At 35.5% G+C, this 17,423-nt stretch overlaps 1 protein-coding gene across 1 annotated transcript in view; it reads left to right on the plus strand.

The window, feature by feature from the left end:
• The window catches only part of LOC141481928 (uncharacterized), a 259,495-nt gene that overhangs the window by 141,126 nt on the left and 100,946 nt on the right, over positions 1–17,423 (plus strand). The window contains exon 2 of the mRNA XM_074174302.1: positions 240–300. Coding sequence (XP_074030403.1) covers positions 240–300 — 61 coding nt within the window. The remainder of the gene's footprint in view (positions 1–239; positions 301–17,423) is intronic.

Genomic DNA, 17,423 nt, shown 5'->3' on the forward strand with positions numbered 1-17,423 from the left:
TATATATATATATATATATATATATATATATACCGAGTCCCCATGCGTATTCGAATGATTGAATGATTATAAAATTCATCCCAAACTCCCGTACTATAAGGATGTCAAACAAACTGTAAAAAGGAAAGTGGTACCTGAATGTTGGAAGCAGATTCAGTGTATGAATATATTATTTTGAGTTTTGCTTTATTTGCTTTGTACATAATGTGGTATTTTAAAATATGTTTTCCTTATTTCAGTTTTGGCAGGAGTAAGTGTGGACTTAACATTTCATGGACGTCTAATGGGGAGTTATCTCATGTAAGTACATCTCTTTTTATTCCGATGTATTTGATGGTTATATAACAATAAATACCGTTTGTTTAGAGGTAAACATGCTTGTTTTGTTGAAAGGTATATTTTTTCAAATGTTACTCGATCACAAAATGGAAGATGAAGAATAAAAGACACTAATTCTTGGCGAGTTGGTTGATTCAAGTAAATATCCATTCGATGACGAATTGAATGAAGATGGAATTTTGAATAATTATATAATTGAACGTAGTTTTTAGTTCTGATAGACTTTTCTCAATAACAATTTTCGATGTTGTCAAAAATGAAGGTAATTTCTCTCGAGCCAACTTATTGTTTTTAAGAAACCGTGTTTACGGCTAAAAGATAATATCTGATGATTGAATTTTAGGTTTCCGTGAAATTAATAATGAAATAGTTTTCTATATGGTGCGAAGCAGACACACTTTATATTCATTTGCGAGTGTGATGTATATGATAATAATGACAATAATAACTTAGTCACTCCAGCCCTAGCGCAGTTCGAAGCTCTCAATAGAGAGCTTCGACAGCCTGAGCTCATTGAACTGCGCAACCAAATAACCCCCATGATGACGTTCGAATAACTCTTGTGGGTTCCAAGAACTTTGCTGCTCCAGGCCCAGGTGGGCTGAACAGTTATTGGTGGAAAAACTAACAAGCACCCACTGCCATCTGGCCAGAGTTTTCAACTCATGGATGGACGGAGAGCAGCCGATTCCAGAAATACTTGTCGGTATAACTTTGACACTCCCGGAAATCGGAGGCACAAGGTCACCCACTCGTTTAATATGGATGATCTTGAACTGTATGCCTCTGGAGAGAAGAATCTCCATCAGTCCTTGAGGAGGGTGGAAGAGTACACGCATGCTATCGGTATGAAATTCAGGATAGACAAATGTACAATGGTCCATCTCAAAAGAGGACCATGCGGGTACTAAGGAGAGGATGTGCAGCTCGTAGATGGAAGCATCCTATTTACCTCAAGATGGAACAATGCCACTCACGCGGAGAAAGTTCTTTATAACAGTGAAGAAGTCTATCCGCGGTAAGTATCAGCACCAACTTCAACAGATCTGGTCATCGGAACTGTCAACAAATATGTTTGCCGTTCCAATCTTACTCTACTCGTTTGGAGTAGTGAAGTCGACTCGGGAGGAGCTGTATCATCTCGACGTAAAGACCCAAAAAATGAGGCATCTAGATAGAACAACTTATACTTTTCCCGACTTTTGAGTTTGACCTGTGAAGTCGTCAGGAGTTCAGATTTCCTTCTCTGTATAGTCCGTGGCCATGAAAGAGCAAGAATTGAAACATTTCTCATTAGGGCAGCTGCCCGAGCAGCTGATGAACTCGGTATAGTTTTCGATACTGAACGTGGTGACCACAAGTCTGTCGCCGAGTTGGAACCCGTTCAGCAAAAAGCTCAAATAAAAGCCGCAGAGATAACCTCACTTCTGCGAAAACACAAGAATAAGCCAATGCATGGGGTCTTCTCCAATAACTTTGGAGATCTTGGTTTATCAAAGCACCTGATTTTTGTTTTCCTCAGGTCGAGTGGGCTGAAGTCGGAAACTGAGGGGTTCATCATGGCTTGCAAGGATGGTGTCTTGAACAACTCAGTCTACCACAGTCGCATGATGGATATAGAGGTTCCGAACACGAGGTGCCGGGCCTGCCGCAAGGCGCCCGAGACCCTAATGCACTTGCTATCAGCATGTCCAGCATATGCGGTCTCGGCCTATTTCCATCGACATAACGCGGCCCTCAGAGTGCTATATTACCACTCTTGCGACATTGACGAAATACGGGTGTTGCTCTACGCTCCGGGAAATATTGAATCCGTTGTGGGAAACGACAAATGCCGAATTTATTGGAACTATTCGTTCCCCACCCTCAGGTTCATACAAGCTAATAAGTTTGATGTAGTCCTTCTCGACCACCAGAGCAAGACGATATTTGTCGTGGAGTTTTCAACTCCTGGCGAAACGAATATCGTCCGAAAAGAGGAGGAGAAACGGAAAAAATATCGAGATTTTCTCTTCGAACTCCGCAGACTCTATCCAGACCACTCTGTCCAGATAGCTGTTCTGATTATTGGAGTTCTTGGTGGACTCTCTACTCTTGAATCTTAAAATCATACCGGCCTGCCGCACTGAGGCAAAAATCTTAGCCGTACAGATGCAGAAGTCTGTCATTCTTGGCTCACTGCGCTTGCTCCGGGCACATGATTCTCCGATCCAATGATCACTTACCCTACGGTGTGTGGAGTGGTCGTTGGTTGATAATGCTGGCGCGCTCTATCGAATGTATCGGGGCTTCGGGGGATAGGGCCTGAACAGCGTATACTTCGGTATAAATAATAATAATTCGTCTTTATTATCTCCAATAGTGACTAAATAACAATTTTGTACAATAAAATTTTTATTACAGGGAAATAAAAGGTGAAGTTCAGTGTATCATATGAGGGCAATTAAAATTAACTTCTTCATATAACGTAAAAACATATTTTAACAGATTTTTTTTTCTACTTGACCTCGGAAGATATTCATGATCTGATCTCTATAGGTTCAAAATATGATACAAGTGAAACAAGTTATTACTTGTTTAAACTTTTTTTCTGTTGAAAAATACTTTGAATTCACACAGTAACTTATCGTGGTTCGCCCTTTCTACAACAAAATGAAGTTTTCCATTACAATTTCCACCTTTTTCAGATTGTAGAAGATGAAAATCCCCAAAAAGTGGATGAAATTTTTTAAAATGAGTTGAAAACGCCTAATACCTTCTCTTTGTGTTCATTTTTATCTAAAGAAAAATTCATTTTTATCAATTTTTTTTTAATTTCATTACTTTTATTATGTTGAGTAACGTTTTCCAATCAAATATATGTTCATATTCTTTCATGATTGTTTCGTTATGCAAATTGTGAAGAGTGATTTCCATATATATTCGGAGCAGAGTGGTATTATTTTGTTTGTTGTTATTTTGAGGAAGCCACTCAATTTAGAAAGGTGTATGAAAGCAACAAGGAAGATGAGAATATAACTTGAAAGACTCCTCGATATCTCTGGAGAATGAAATATGTCTATCTTAAAATGAAAAATGGGGTTTCTGTATTTCTACGAGTTACTAATGAATCTGTATAATAGGAGAATGATAATTTCGCCGGTTCCAAATGAAGCATTTCTACTATTTTATTCTCACTAAATTCGAATCAGATTAAAACTTTATAGATTGCAGAATTTCCATATGAATTCATTAATAATATAGTTATTTGAATTAAAATATATGAAAAAAAATAATACAAATTATGAAATTATGGAACAACAACAAAAATTAATTATTGCTCCGGTACGACTTGATTGATTCCAGTGGCGCATTTGCTTTTTCAGCTGCAGGAAAACGCGGAAAAACCTGCAGCACCACATCATTTGAAGATCTTGATCTAGCAATGTCCTCTCTTTCATAGAATATTTGAATATTTCATATAATACAAAAGGGTTGAATGATATTCATTAACAGTGTGGGACAAAATTATGAATTGCCCTCAAAAATGAAAAACTGTTAAAATTCTGAGAAGGTCTGAAAAATGTGTACACTTTTTGTATAGAGTGAAACTGATTTCTGAGTATTCTGATATCACTACTGAAATATTTATTTTACACTTTCTACACAGTATACTTATGCAAATATTAAAACCATTGTGATATTTGATTGAAATGATGATTTTTAATATCATATATCATATTCTATTTGTATTTCGTAGGTTCACAGCCCAATGAACAAAGTATTATCATTTATTTCAACCTCAAAAGCGGTTGACGGTCAGAACCTGAACTCCAAGCTCCAAACCATTTGAAGGGCGTGCCGGGACCATTAAATAATAACCACTTCTCACAACCGTGGTGATCATTGATCATGTACACTTGCCTTCAGTTTGCGTCGACAAACTTCATTATTGCGAGTAATGATCACATGTTCAGCTTGTTGCATAGTATATTAGTTTCTTTTACAACTTGAAAAAGTGTAAAATTTTTTGGAGGGTTTATGGCGTCGATTACGAGGTCATTGGTGTTCTACTATTGGTTTGTTGCAACCCTATGTCTTTCATAAATTCTATAATTTCATACAGATTTTCACTAAGATCTTTCAGACATTCCTCCAAGAACTTTGGTATTTTCTATCCTTGTCTAGCTTCATCACACTGGACACGGTTAAGCAAGATATGTTTCACTGTTAGCTTCTGCCTGCATTGTTGGCATTGGTTGTCTTTCTTCTCAGAGCATGGATATGTTTGATAGATTGGTATGACCCATTCTCAAGCGGTTGATCATAGTTTGTTCTCTTCGTGTCTGTGGACTAAAATGCCTACAGAGTATAACTTCCGGCTTCACTTATTTCAATTTCGTATCTGTCCTTTTCCATTCAATTTGCCATAAACCCAAAACTTGTTGTTTGAACAATTTTTGAACGTTTTCTGGTCGAATAGGAATATCAAATCATCTAATGGAACTATTCGTTCAGGCCAGTCTCAACTCCCTCCCCTGTAGATTGATGGACTGACACCTATTAGAAAATAACTACTCTCCTGGCTAATACCACGAAGGGCGTTGGATTATGTCCGACAGGTGTCATTGCAGGATTTCTCACTGAAGTTATTCCTGCATATGCTGTTGGCGGTACAACTGCCATTATAGATTTCCATTTATTAGAACACACTTGCAGACCGGTTTCGGACTGTTTGGCCCCTCGTCAGTGCAAGGTAGTGTCTATTATCAACATAGAGTCGATAATTTCCAATGATTGAAAATCATTCAGTGTATCATACCTCAAACTAGGCTGAAGCAAACAATAAACAACAGGTTTGTCATCGCCCCATCTGTCTGTAAACGAGGTAACCGACCGCATATCCGAAATTTGCTCAATTCCTCGTACAAGGAAAGAAAACTTTTCACATATAGTCGGGCCAAATAGCCCGAAACCGGTCTGCAAGTATGTTCCAATAATTGAAAATCCATTACGGCAGTTGTATCGTTAGCAACATATGCAGGAATAACTTCAGTGAAGAATCCTCCCGTGACACCTGTCGAATACAATCCAACGCCCTTCGTTGTATTAGTCAGGGTAGTAGTTGTTTTCTGATGGGTGTCGGTCCATTAACCTACAGTGTAGAGAGTTGAGACCCGTGTAATTCGTGAACGAAATGTTCCTTCAGATGATTTGATTCATGGGCAGTCTTCAAGTATGCCCACTGACTAAATGTGAAAAGAAAAGGAATATTACAAATATCGGGTGTTTCAGTAGCACATTCGGCTACATAATTTACTAGTTCATTACCCGATATTTCTTGGTGACTAGAAGTCCATACAAGTGCAATGTATTTTTCATTCTTATTCGTCCAGTATATGGATGTAAATATAGTTCAAACCAGCAGATCTTCATTAAATGAGTTTCTAGTGTGTGTAGTGAACTTGAGGGAGACCGTATAAATGATAACTTTCGTTTGATTATGAAATTGACAAAAGTAGGTTGCTTGAAGAATAGCATATAATTTTCCAGGATTTGTACGTTCAAATCGCTGGAACTGTGTACAGCTCAAATATAGTTTGAACTATATTTGAGCTGGTCTTGTTATCGTGGATCGAACTGGTTCTAAATGCATCCATTGAATTTCCATGCTGAATGAACTATATATTATGCAGCTATAGTATATTTTGGAAAGGATGAGAGATTTATATATTTCAAGGAGCACCTTTCTTTCACTTCCCCAACGATATGTGCCAGAGCTCAATCAAGTTTTTTTTCACATTCGAGGGTCAGGTCATCAATAGGTGAGGTTCATGTTGATTTTTTATCAAGAATAAGATCCAATAATTTTGTGCTTCCTTTGCGTTGTACAGGTTCACCATCTAGTTCCAGTCTAGGTTCTTGATGGGGTTTCCTCAGTCTGCAGAAGTTGACGTAGTGTGTCTTCTATTGATGGAGCTGAGTAGAATATTGCCGGATCATCAACATATAAGTTCCGTCCTATCTTTTCGTTGATATCATCAAGTATGGGGTTTATAGCTATAGCGAAAAAGAAAACGCTCAGTGGAAAATCTTGTGTTGAGAATGTAATTATGTGATAGTTTTCTGTTGGCAAAATAGACGATGCTCCATAATTTACTCATTGAACTAATCACAGTTGACTAGATACATAACTCACTACATTCGAGACGAATCAGATGACTAAATTCATTGAATTACATTATTTTCACTACAAAATGAGCCTTGAGAATTAATCTACAGAGTTCTAAATATGTTTTTAAATATCAAACTGACAGATCGTTTTGACATATACAGTTCCTAACGAAAAACAAGAATGAATACTTGGACACATTAAGTGGAAATGAGTGTACACCAGTAGAACTATGTAATGTGGCGAATGAATTGATATTTCACAAAGGTTCGTCGTAGTGATCGTGGGTATAGTCACAACTACGAAACTTTTTTATTTTATCAACCACTCAATATTTAAACTATTTCAAGCTGAATGAAATAAACACATATTCTTCGTGTTCCGGATTGCTTTTTATCAAATTTCATGGTACTACTCTCATTTGGCATATTCCTCACAATTAAATCATATTTTGAAATAATCCCGTTATGAATCATAGAAAAAGGATAATATTCTACTTGACCATGATTCGTTAAAATTATGTACAAACTTCACTCACGAGTAATGGTCACATTTCTTGCTCGACAAATGAAATAACTCATTTTTGGTAAATTTTTAGAACAATGGATGAATGTCCCGTTTTCATTCTGTTATTTAGAGAAAAAAGGAATCAGGAAAATTATACTAGTTCATAGCAATTTTTTTTTATTTTTTCAATGTTTCCCGAATATGATTCGATGAAAATACTTTTTAGAAAACACATTTAAATAGTCATGACAAGGGCAATTGTTCTAAATCTTGATATTTACTTCTTGTGCAACGCCTCTGAAATTGTCATAACTTTACTGTTTTTCTCAAAGATTCTTCCGACTACAAACATCAAAAATGAATTTCGTGAAATCATTGGTCTTTTATGATAATTTCGAGTCACTCAAACAAAGCCGTTATCTTAACGGTTATGTAAGTACAAATGGAAGCTTTGAGGAAATAAACGTACTGTAAAAGCTTTCTTATGTCTTGAAACTGGAATATAAAACTCTGAAAGCCTTTCGAATGTTTTTTAACACCGAATAAAACTCTTTTTTCTCAATAAAAACAAATTAATTATACCAACAGTTTTGTCCTAATATTCTGAATGTTACTATTCTGAGTTGAACCAATAAATAGAGTTTTAAATTCGGAACGTGCCAAAAATGTGATTTACTTAGGTTAGGTTAGGTCCAAAGTGAGTGGGTCTACTCGACCCTCCACCGCAACACACAAGGGTTTATTGTGGCTCACACCTATTCACACTCGGACAAATAAACCCAGCTTCTCAACGAAGCCGATTAGTTTGTATGGTGAGTGGTCTGGGGACCTGATTCAATCCCCAGCGGGGCAGGCATAAAGTATGTGCTCTGTTGTTTCATCATTTTCATCTTACGACAGTCCCAGTCTCTGCATATGATGAATCAAATGACAGTGACCTGTAAGAAGGCCTGTCAGACATCGTAGTTCATCCCTACTGTAGTCCAACAACTGTTTGGTATCAAGCTTCGAAGGGTTAATAAACGCCTTGGAGTGAGACAATCCTGGAAGATTCAGCCAGGAGTCCATAAATCTTCTTGACATGCAGATGTTCAATCTTTCTTTGACAAAGCCAAAAGCGATACCAATGACAGTTACTGGTCAGATGAAGCTGCTTGCTACACCCTCCTTTACAAGGGAGTCAACAGCCTCATTGTCTTCCAGACTAGTTTGGCCAGGAATCCAGACTAGAGACAATCTGTTACGTCTTTCTATCGGGGAAGGTCATTTTTGGCAATTTGCTACTAATTTAGACGTTGCTCGGTAGGAGCCAAGAGCTTCCAACGCCGCTTGACTGTCCGAGAATATTTTCATTGACTTGCTTATGAGGTTGGATTCTTCCAATCTCTCCGCACAACTTAATGTAACTCATACTTTTTTCTGTATAGTTGTATAGTAGTACACACTGTTCAATGACGTCTTTGCTCATGTTTTTTATTCACTGTTTTCGTAATTCATAACTACTTCTCGTTTTCTTTTAAACAGTACGTACATCAAATATGTAACATAGCTGAATACTTATTCTAATTCAACAAAATTGAAATGATGTCTATACTTTTCAAGCTAGATAAGAGTTCAATTCATTGTTTTTATGTACTACTATTCAGCAAATCACAAATTGCCTTCTGGTATTGGGAACACATGACATTCTTTATCTGTTCCGAGTTATTTGAATAGTGGCAACGCCACTGGAATTACATTTCCAAAACTAATTTTGTTAAAATACACGTTCATATGAACTTTTTTTCATAAAAATATGACAAGTAATCACCACCTGAAATTAATGACACCATAATAGTCTGTATATTAAGAAAAACATTTTGAGAATGCAAAACAGATCTTTTATTTTCATACTTCATGGAATATTTCATGGAATCATTCATTCGTGAATGTCATCTGAAAAAGGTTTGTTTTGGTATGTTGAATATGAAATTATTTCAAACTTGAAATATTTGTTTCATGAATATATCTCATATTCCATGATTTTTTATAACTTGATGAAACTACCTCTTTTTTTATAACTAAGTAGTTCGTATTTTTATTTAAATATTGGAAATGCTAAAAAAAATGTTTCATTTCCATATTATTACAAATGGAAATACATAAAACAGCTCATATTTGATTTCTTTATGACTGTCATCCAAAAGACGTTTGTTCTGGGATCTTCTTTGTATATTAGTTCCGTATTTCAAATATTCAGTTAAAGATAGCATCGCAAGTACAATATAAATGATGACCATCTTATGTGAGTTGAGAAAAATAGCATCATTATTAGTTCACATAGGAAAAAACCATTTGAGAATCTAAAAAAAATCATTATCAAGTCATATACTAAGTGACAAAGAAAGGTAAACATCCATTTATATTGAAAATATTTCAATAAATATTTACTCATATACTTGAGAGATAATAGCAAACAAACGAGTAAAGTTTCAGGGAAATTGGGTGATCGTGAAACCAGTGAAGTTCATTAGTGTGTTGTATATCCCCGATGTCTTATACATTCGTGAATACGTCTGGGCATTGTCCTGATATCTATATCCTGTTCCAACTCTATACCCTACTTCTAACTCATGACAAAGTGCTGCCAAAGTCTGTGGGTATAGCGTTGTCTTGTTGAAATATGCGGTTCTCGATGATCTCAGGATATGGAAGGATATGAGGCTCCACTACTTCCTGGATGTAACAAAGAGCTGTCATGTTGCCTCTAATAAATACTGAAGGTGTCCTGCTTCTGTATGCAATGGCACCTTATACCATTAAACCAACAGTATGGTAAGTATGCCTGTCCACATCTATCTGGGGATCTCGTCCTTCACCACGACACCTTTTTACTCTTGCTCGTCCATACTCAAACAAAAGCAAGAGTCATCGCTGAAGACTACGCTGTTCTACTATTGCTCGAGAGACAGTGGCTACACCCAACGGAGATGATAAGAAAAAAGTTCGAAACTTCTTATTGACCGATATACTATGCGTATTCCAACAATGCTTCCGTGTTCTTCAAACCATTGATTCGCAATTGCCCTAGTAGAAATGAATCGATCTCTAAGAGCCAAAAGTCTTAATCGGCGATCCTCACGCGCTGTTGTTTCCTTGTGACGACCAGTGCCCATAGCTCTGTGTTCTTGGCCTTCTTGGATTCATTCCTTATAACATCTTAGAATAGTACACAAATATCGATTGGTTCTTCCTGAAATATCTCTAACTGAAAAACCTGCCTCACGTAAGCTATCAATTTGTCCTCTCTCAAAATCACTAAGTCGGGGATTTCGACGAAGTCTTCACATTCGGGGCATAATGTTAACAATACGAAACACTTTACAACAAACTCTTCAACAGTTAAAGCACATATGAGAATAAAAATCAGAGAAACGGTAAATGCTCACACAAAACACAAAAAACAGTTTAAATACTGGTCAAAATAGCTTCCGATACGGCTGAAGTCTTACTGGCTTTTTACTGGCCTCAACAAAAATACACATGCAAAACATTATTGAAATATAAATGAGTGTTTACCTTTCTTTGTATTTATTCTGTTTCATTCACATACTTTCTTGATCTTTCCAAATGATATATCATGCTGTGGACACTTTTGTATTGCAAACTTTCAAATGTAGTGAGGCTTTGGTTGAGTACATATTTTTTCCATTGATCATAAAGCAATGAATTCTCGCATTCGTGTTTCATGAGTCATTCAGAATGGCTGTAGGTTCAAGACAAACTGAAGTTTTTTTTCAGATAATGTCGATCGTTTTTCGCATGGCAGAGTTTCTTTCTAATTCTCTATGAATAATGTGGAAATGTTTCAAAGGAAGGAAGAAAGCAATGGATTTCAGAATGAACTCTTCACAAAGATGTGTAAATCATGCCAAGAAGTAACTTTCAGAAACAAACTGGAAGAAAAATCCCTCTCGAAACGACTACCTACACGAGAGAAAAGCATTTAGTTTTATATGCAAAATTATACAGAAAATGTGAAGAAAGCAAAAAGGAGTATATATGATAAAGTTATCCACACCTACTTAATACATGCATGGAGATGAGAGAATTTCCATCACATCTGAAACTGTGTAGAGCAACCCCAATTATATAAAAAGGTGATATAAATAACTGTGATGATTATAGATATATAATAATTGCTCCAATAATATAAAAAATAATTGAAGTAATTATCAAAGACAGAATAACGAGCTTTTTGGAAAACGGAAAACATCTCGATGACCACCAATATCGATTTCGATCGCAAAGATCAACTTCACAAGCTGTTACTGAGATAGTTCACTCAAATAGCAAAAAATCTAGACCTAGGAGTACATACACGTGCAATCCTATGCGACTTGTCGAAAGCCTTCGACAATGTCTCACATGGCATCCTATTAGAAAAGCTCTATAAATACGGGATATGTGGACCAGCTCTTCGACTCATTGAAACATCCATTACGAATAGATAACAATACATATTCTACAATAATGTGACCTCCAGGACCATACAAATCAAACATGGTGTGCCTCAGGGTTCAGTCCTGGGACCACTGTTGTTTATAACCTATATTAATGATCTGTCAACCTTCTTAGACATCGCAGATGTATTTATGTACGCAGATGACTCAACTTTTTTAATCAGAAGCAGGAATTTAGAAGAGATTGATAGAATGTCAAGTGAGACACTGTCACGAGGTGAAGCTTACTTCAACGCAAACATTTTATTTTTGAAAAAAAACAAAACTGAAGAAATAACTTTCCCAAAAAATACAGCAAATGATTCATCAGTCAAAATACTGGGATTTTACATAGATTCCAACCTGAACTGGAAAGAACACATTCAGGAATTGTAAAGAAAGTTGTCCAGATGTCAATTTTCATTTAGAAATCTCAGAGAAATAGTATCAATTGAAGTGCTGAAAACTGTATATTACGGTAAGGTTCACTGCCACTTAATGTATGGGATTTTATCATGGGGCACAAGCTCAATGTGCCACCAGTTATTAATAAATCAAAAAAAAATTGTTAACTATGGCTAAGGCCGGACCAAGGGAACATGCCAAACCATTGTTCATCGAAATGCAAATTTAAACACTTCCATGTATATATATTACAGAAGCTATCTTGTGGATAGACCAAAACAAAAATGCGAACACGACGGGGAGTGGAATTCATAAGTACAATACCCCCAATAAAGAATTGTATAGACTACCTCGAGTGAACTACACTAAAACAATGAAGCAGATTGACTATCTACCAAATAAACGATATAACCTTATACCGGTGGATTGGAAGACATTCACTACAAAAAAAATTGAAACACTACTTAAAACAATTACTTCTTGTAAATCCACTTTATAATATTGAAGATATTTTTTCCCATATATGGACTTAATATTTAGTACTGTCTATTCAACGTACTACCTTACATAAAGCCTAGTTTTTAGGATTATCTCATTTTTACAGCTTTACATAGCTTTACAAATTTTATATACATCTTTATATCTACACCTAAGTCTTGACGTACCTACACAATTATGTTGTGAATTTATCTCATAAAAATTTTTGTAATTTTTAAAGGTCAATAAATATCTTATCTTATCTTATCAAACACTTTTTCCTATTCACTTTATACTCTGAACATTCGTTATGAAATTGAATAAGATATTTTTCACAGGTGAAATTTCTCTCACATGGAACACTGTCATCCTTAATGACGGACATTCAATGTTTGGGAAAAAGACACTTGCATATTGAATGGAAGTGTGCGGCATGAGGGTTTACTGGCCAACTTTTGAAGATATGGCTTATCGGATCATTTCTGTGTATGGCTCTTCAGCTTTCTGAGAGAACTCTCCCCTGCAAGTGGCCGCCGACGGATATCTCTCGAATAGCCATCTTTAGCCATCAACGCTGGTGTTTCACAGAAAACTATAATTGACTCCAACCCTTTTTTTATTGTATCAACGACTTATTGGAAAAAACCGAGAATCCAATATATTGCTTTGCTGACGACAGCACACTTCTTTCGTCCTTCCTTTTGGAGTCCAGAACGTTGACGGCGGATGCACATCTTCACCGGCAGATGAAGGTTGCATATTTTAATGAGGATCTAGAAGTGATTCTGAATTTTGGTGAAAATAATCAGGTTCAATTCAGTGACACAAAAATCCAGGCATTGATTTTCTCAAAAAAGAAATGTTTTCGAATGTGTTCCGATCCAGAAAACTGTACACACCTCAGCAAATTTTGATGCTTTATAAAGAACAGACCTCCTTTGAAGTAATGTTCTGATGTACGGAGCTCCACCTCTAAGCATTCCCTTAAAATCTGCTGGATTCCATCCAGAAAAGAACCATCCGCCTGATCACTTGCAACCTTAATAGCCTGGATCATTGAAGAAAGGTTAGAGGTTTGTCTCTCTTCTATAGATACTTTCACGGAACGTGTTTAAGTGACTTGGAACATTTGATTCCACCAAGAGTGGTACATATCATAAATACGCAGTGGACTGTGACTGCCCATCGTTTTGAGGTTCAAGTCAGTACACATTTGGAGAACTGTGTTCATGTGGAATGAACTTCCTGAGAAGGTTTTTCCAAATGGATTTAATCTCCAGCGATTCAAATTCAATGTGAATCACTACTTTCGCACAGGCACCGCTCATAGAGCGCCTTAGGGATTTTAATGTAGTGCTTGTGTTTTTTCCTTAAGAAAAATTTATGTGAACTCTCACCTTTTCCATATTTTATCGTGTAGAGATCCTGTGAATGATAGAAAAAGTGTTTTTCCATAATTCAATGGTCACATAAAAGTAGTTGTTTCGAAAGATTGTTTTTTCGTGTAATTCAATGTTCATATGAAGGTGGTTGTTTCCTTTCTGATCTATCTTTATTTTTGTGATGTTGTTTGGCGACACTCTAAATTTCCATCATATTTTGTATGTACTTTCCGAAATATATTCAGGTTATGTTATGTTTTCACCACGTTTATACGTTTCTTCTACCCATACACAAGAATTATATTCACTATGACAATTGTTGATAAGGTCTTTCTTTTGTTTCGTTCGGCCACTCTATATCTTCGTCCTGAAAGGTCCTACTTGTTACCTCCAGATTTTTGTTATAACGATGTGTAATAGCATTTCAGTCCGGGTTTTATACAAATCTTGGTTCTTTATCTACTTTCACATCAGAGAAACGAATTCAATGGAATTATGGTGTTTCACCTGAAACCTTTTTTCAGTTCAATGTTTAAATCTCATTTGTTTGTCCTAAGCTTCAAAGACAGAAATCTAGATCTGTCCAGTTCTAGGTACCAACTTCAATTTGTCACTCACAAGTTTTTGAATGCATTTTGTACAGGTATTTACAATGAATTTGTCCTTACTACAGTAACGATTTACTGTTAAGTATGATACAAGATTTGACATCTTGTATCATACTCAACAGTTTACTTGAATGAACTAGTATAAAAGAGGATAATAGAGGTCAGAAATGAAACTTTCTATGTTTATTACTACTTTCATTTGTAACTATCGTTACTGGACATTTTCAAAGTTATACAATAAAACTCAGTTTCATTGTATTCGTTTGACTTTTTGATAAGGGCTTTCTTGCGTTTGGCCACTCTATATCTTTGTTTTGTAAGGTCGTACTTGTTACCTCCAGTTCTTTATTATAACGATGTTTAATAGCATGTCAGCCCCGGGCTATACAAAGCTTGGTTCTTTGTCTACTTTTACATCAAATGAACGAGCTTTATCAAATTATGGTGTTTCACCTGAATTTTTTTACAGTTCAATGTTTAAATGAGTGTAAAAATAGCTTATGGAACTAGAGCCTTGTCGATGGCAACTCAACTTCATATTTTATTCATATATCCAATAATATGACATGACTGGAAACCATTTGATAATCAAAATACCATAAAGAAAAAGACGAGAGACGATAAGAAATGAAAGTGCAGTTTATTTATTATTTTTATAAACCAGATAATTTAAATTTCCAGTTGAATAATCCGGTTCGGAACAAAATGAATCTGTGTGGTGGATTAAATTGAAAATTTTTGGGAAACTCGAAAAAATGTTTTCGGCTTTTGGAGGTTTATGAAAATTTGCATCTATTCACAAAAAATCCCATATGTTACCAAAAAATAATATGGAAATCCAAAGACGTTGTTGTAAGTGTCACTATTTTTCAGGTTGGAAGGCCGTGGATTTTTGAAATTTCTTTCTGACGTATCGCTAGCGAGAATGGGTAGCTTCTTCAGAGGTTCATACATCCTGGAACTAACCTCTGACGAAGCTAACCACTCACTTCAGCAAAACGTCAGGAAAAAAATCCAAAAATTCACGGCCTTCGAACACGAATAATAGTGACACTGAAAACCTTGGCCGCGAAAGAATTAACCATGTTGTCACGTTGTTGTTGATATTTTCAGAACTGAGTAGCAGGACTGTAGGTCGGTTTTTTTGTTGTATGTTTGTGAAAATTTCACAGTTTTCAGAAAATCTGGTAGCTCTTATTCAGAAAAGAAAGGTTTGGCTTTCCACTACTCTATCTCGATACAAAAAAGGTGGGAATCTTCGAAAGAAAGGAAGGAATCAATCCATTTCAAAAGAAGTAACTTCATACATAGTTGTGTAGATCATGCCAAGAAGTAACTTTCAGACACAAACTGGAAAAAAATTCTTCCTGAAACAGCTCCTCCCAGTTAAATATTGAATTACACGAAGAAAAATTCTTTCGAACCAAAAAAATTTATGTGAACACTGAATTATACAAAAAACACTTTTCTTTACACAGTTTGTATTCCAAACATTCGTCTTGGGATTTTCACATTTTTTTGGTAACATATGGGATTTTTGTGAAAATCACAAAAAGAGTCACTCTTGAACGGTGAGGTATTGAACAACATGGACTATTTCATCAGAAATGAACTTTATTATCGTTACTGTAGTTTCGTTCTATATAGACATTTTCAAACTAATACAATAAAACTGAGTTTTGATAGTATCACTTTGAAAATGTCCATATAGGACAAAACTGTAGTAACGATAGTTACAAATGAAAGTGGTAGAAAACATAGAAAGTTTCATTTCTGACCTATAATCCCACATTACATTGTATCAAGATGAAGTGGTAGAAAACCAAAAATCTTCTTCCCCCAAAAATTGATAACTCCTAATAATATAACCCTTTCAATCTGGTAGCTCATTTTTTTTTCATTTCAGTTCTTCCAGGGTTGTAATTGTTTGAATACGTGTAGCTCAAGCAAACATAGTCGGAAAAATACCGCTTGGTGAAAAATACAATATTTTTGTCTAATCAAGGTTTCATTTGTTGTAGTATATCCTTCATTCCTAATAGAAAAATTGATCATTCATCAATGATTTGAGTTTACATTGGCAATGAAATTGCATGTAGATCATTTCAGTCTCCTGGTATGGAACATTCGAGCTACCTAGAAATTTAGTCTTGCTAGATGGCTCTTCTTCAAATTTTGTCGTACCAGTTGAAGAATTTCTTGACAATCGCAGTCCAGAATGGGATTGAATAAAACAGCGTGTTTATGAAGAAGAATATAATAATGAAAAAAGATTGCGAAAATCATTCGTCATGTGTTGTAAAAAATACAAAATGTTTTTCTAGCATTTATTTTGATATTTTTTTACAAATTGTGTCGTTTAGGTTTTTCGTTTGTTTGAAGGCGATTGACAATGTTTTATGGTGAATTTCACCAATGTTTTATGTCTAATATCATTGAAATGATTTGAAATACCTGGAAGAACTAAGATAGTTGGAAATTGAAAAAGAAGGCTGCAAGTAACAATTATATTAGACAAAAAAAACCTGAAATGAAATTACAGTAGAATAAAACACAAGTAAAAAATAGAACAATTAGACAAAAGATGAATTAAAATTAGAATTAAGAGATTTCAGTCATCACCCGAAGACATTGTAGATACCAACACGTTGTGGAGTAACTTGAAAGCTTGATCTTTAGCAACATGCATGAAGTAGAATCAGCAAAAAACGCAATAGTTTCTATAAAAAGGGAAAAATTTTGACTTCGTAGGTTTGATGTACACTCCTTTATATTATTGTCGATTTTTAAAGATGAGATTAGGAATATTCACGATTATACTGCAAATGAAGGACCCCAATTGAACTGATACTAACTTCTGAAAAAATATTGAAAATGTTTCACGTATTTGTCAAAATATTTTTTTGCAACAAAAAGTAGGTTTTATGAAAAAATCACTCAAAAACGGTGCGGTTTGGAGTCTATGTTATGTGAACATTTTCACCAGAAGTGACTTCTTCTAGTACCTCCTTGAGTTCGAACCATGACTTATGAGACACACTGTATGTACCAGAACATCATCTTTTCATTTTTC

This window comes from Leptinotarsa decemlineata, unplaced genomic scaffold (genome assembly GCF_025532065.1).
Source record: "Leptinotarsa decemlineata unplaced genomic scaffold, Ldec_3_MD MMD2_tig00000576_RagTag_RagTag, whole genome shotgun sequence".
NCBI lineage: Eukaryota > Metazoa > Arthropoda > Insecta > Coleoptera > Chrysomelidae > Leptinotarsa > Leptinotarsa decemlineata.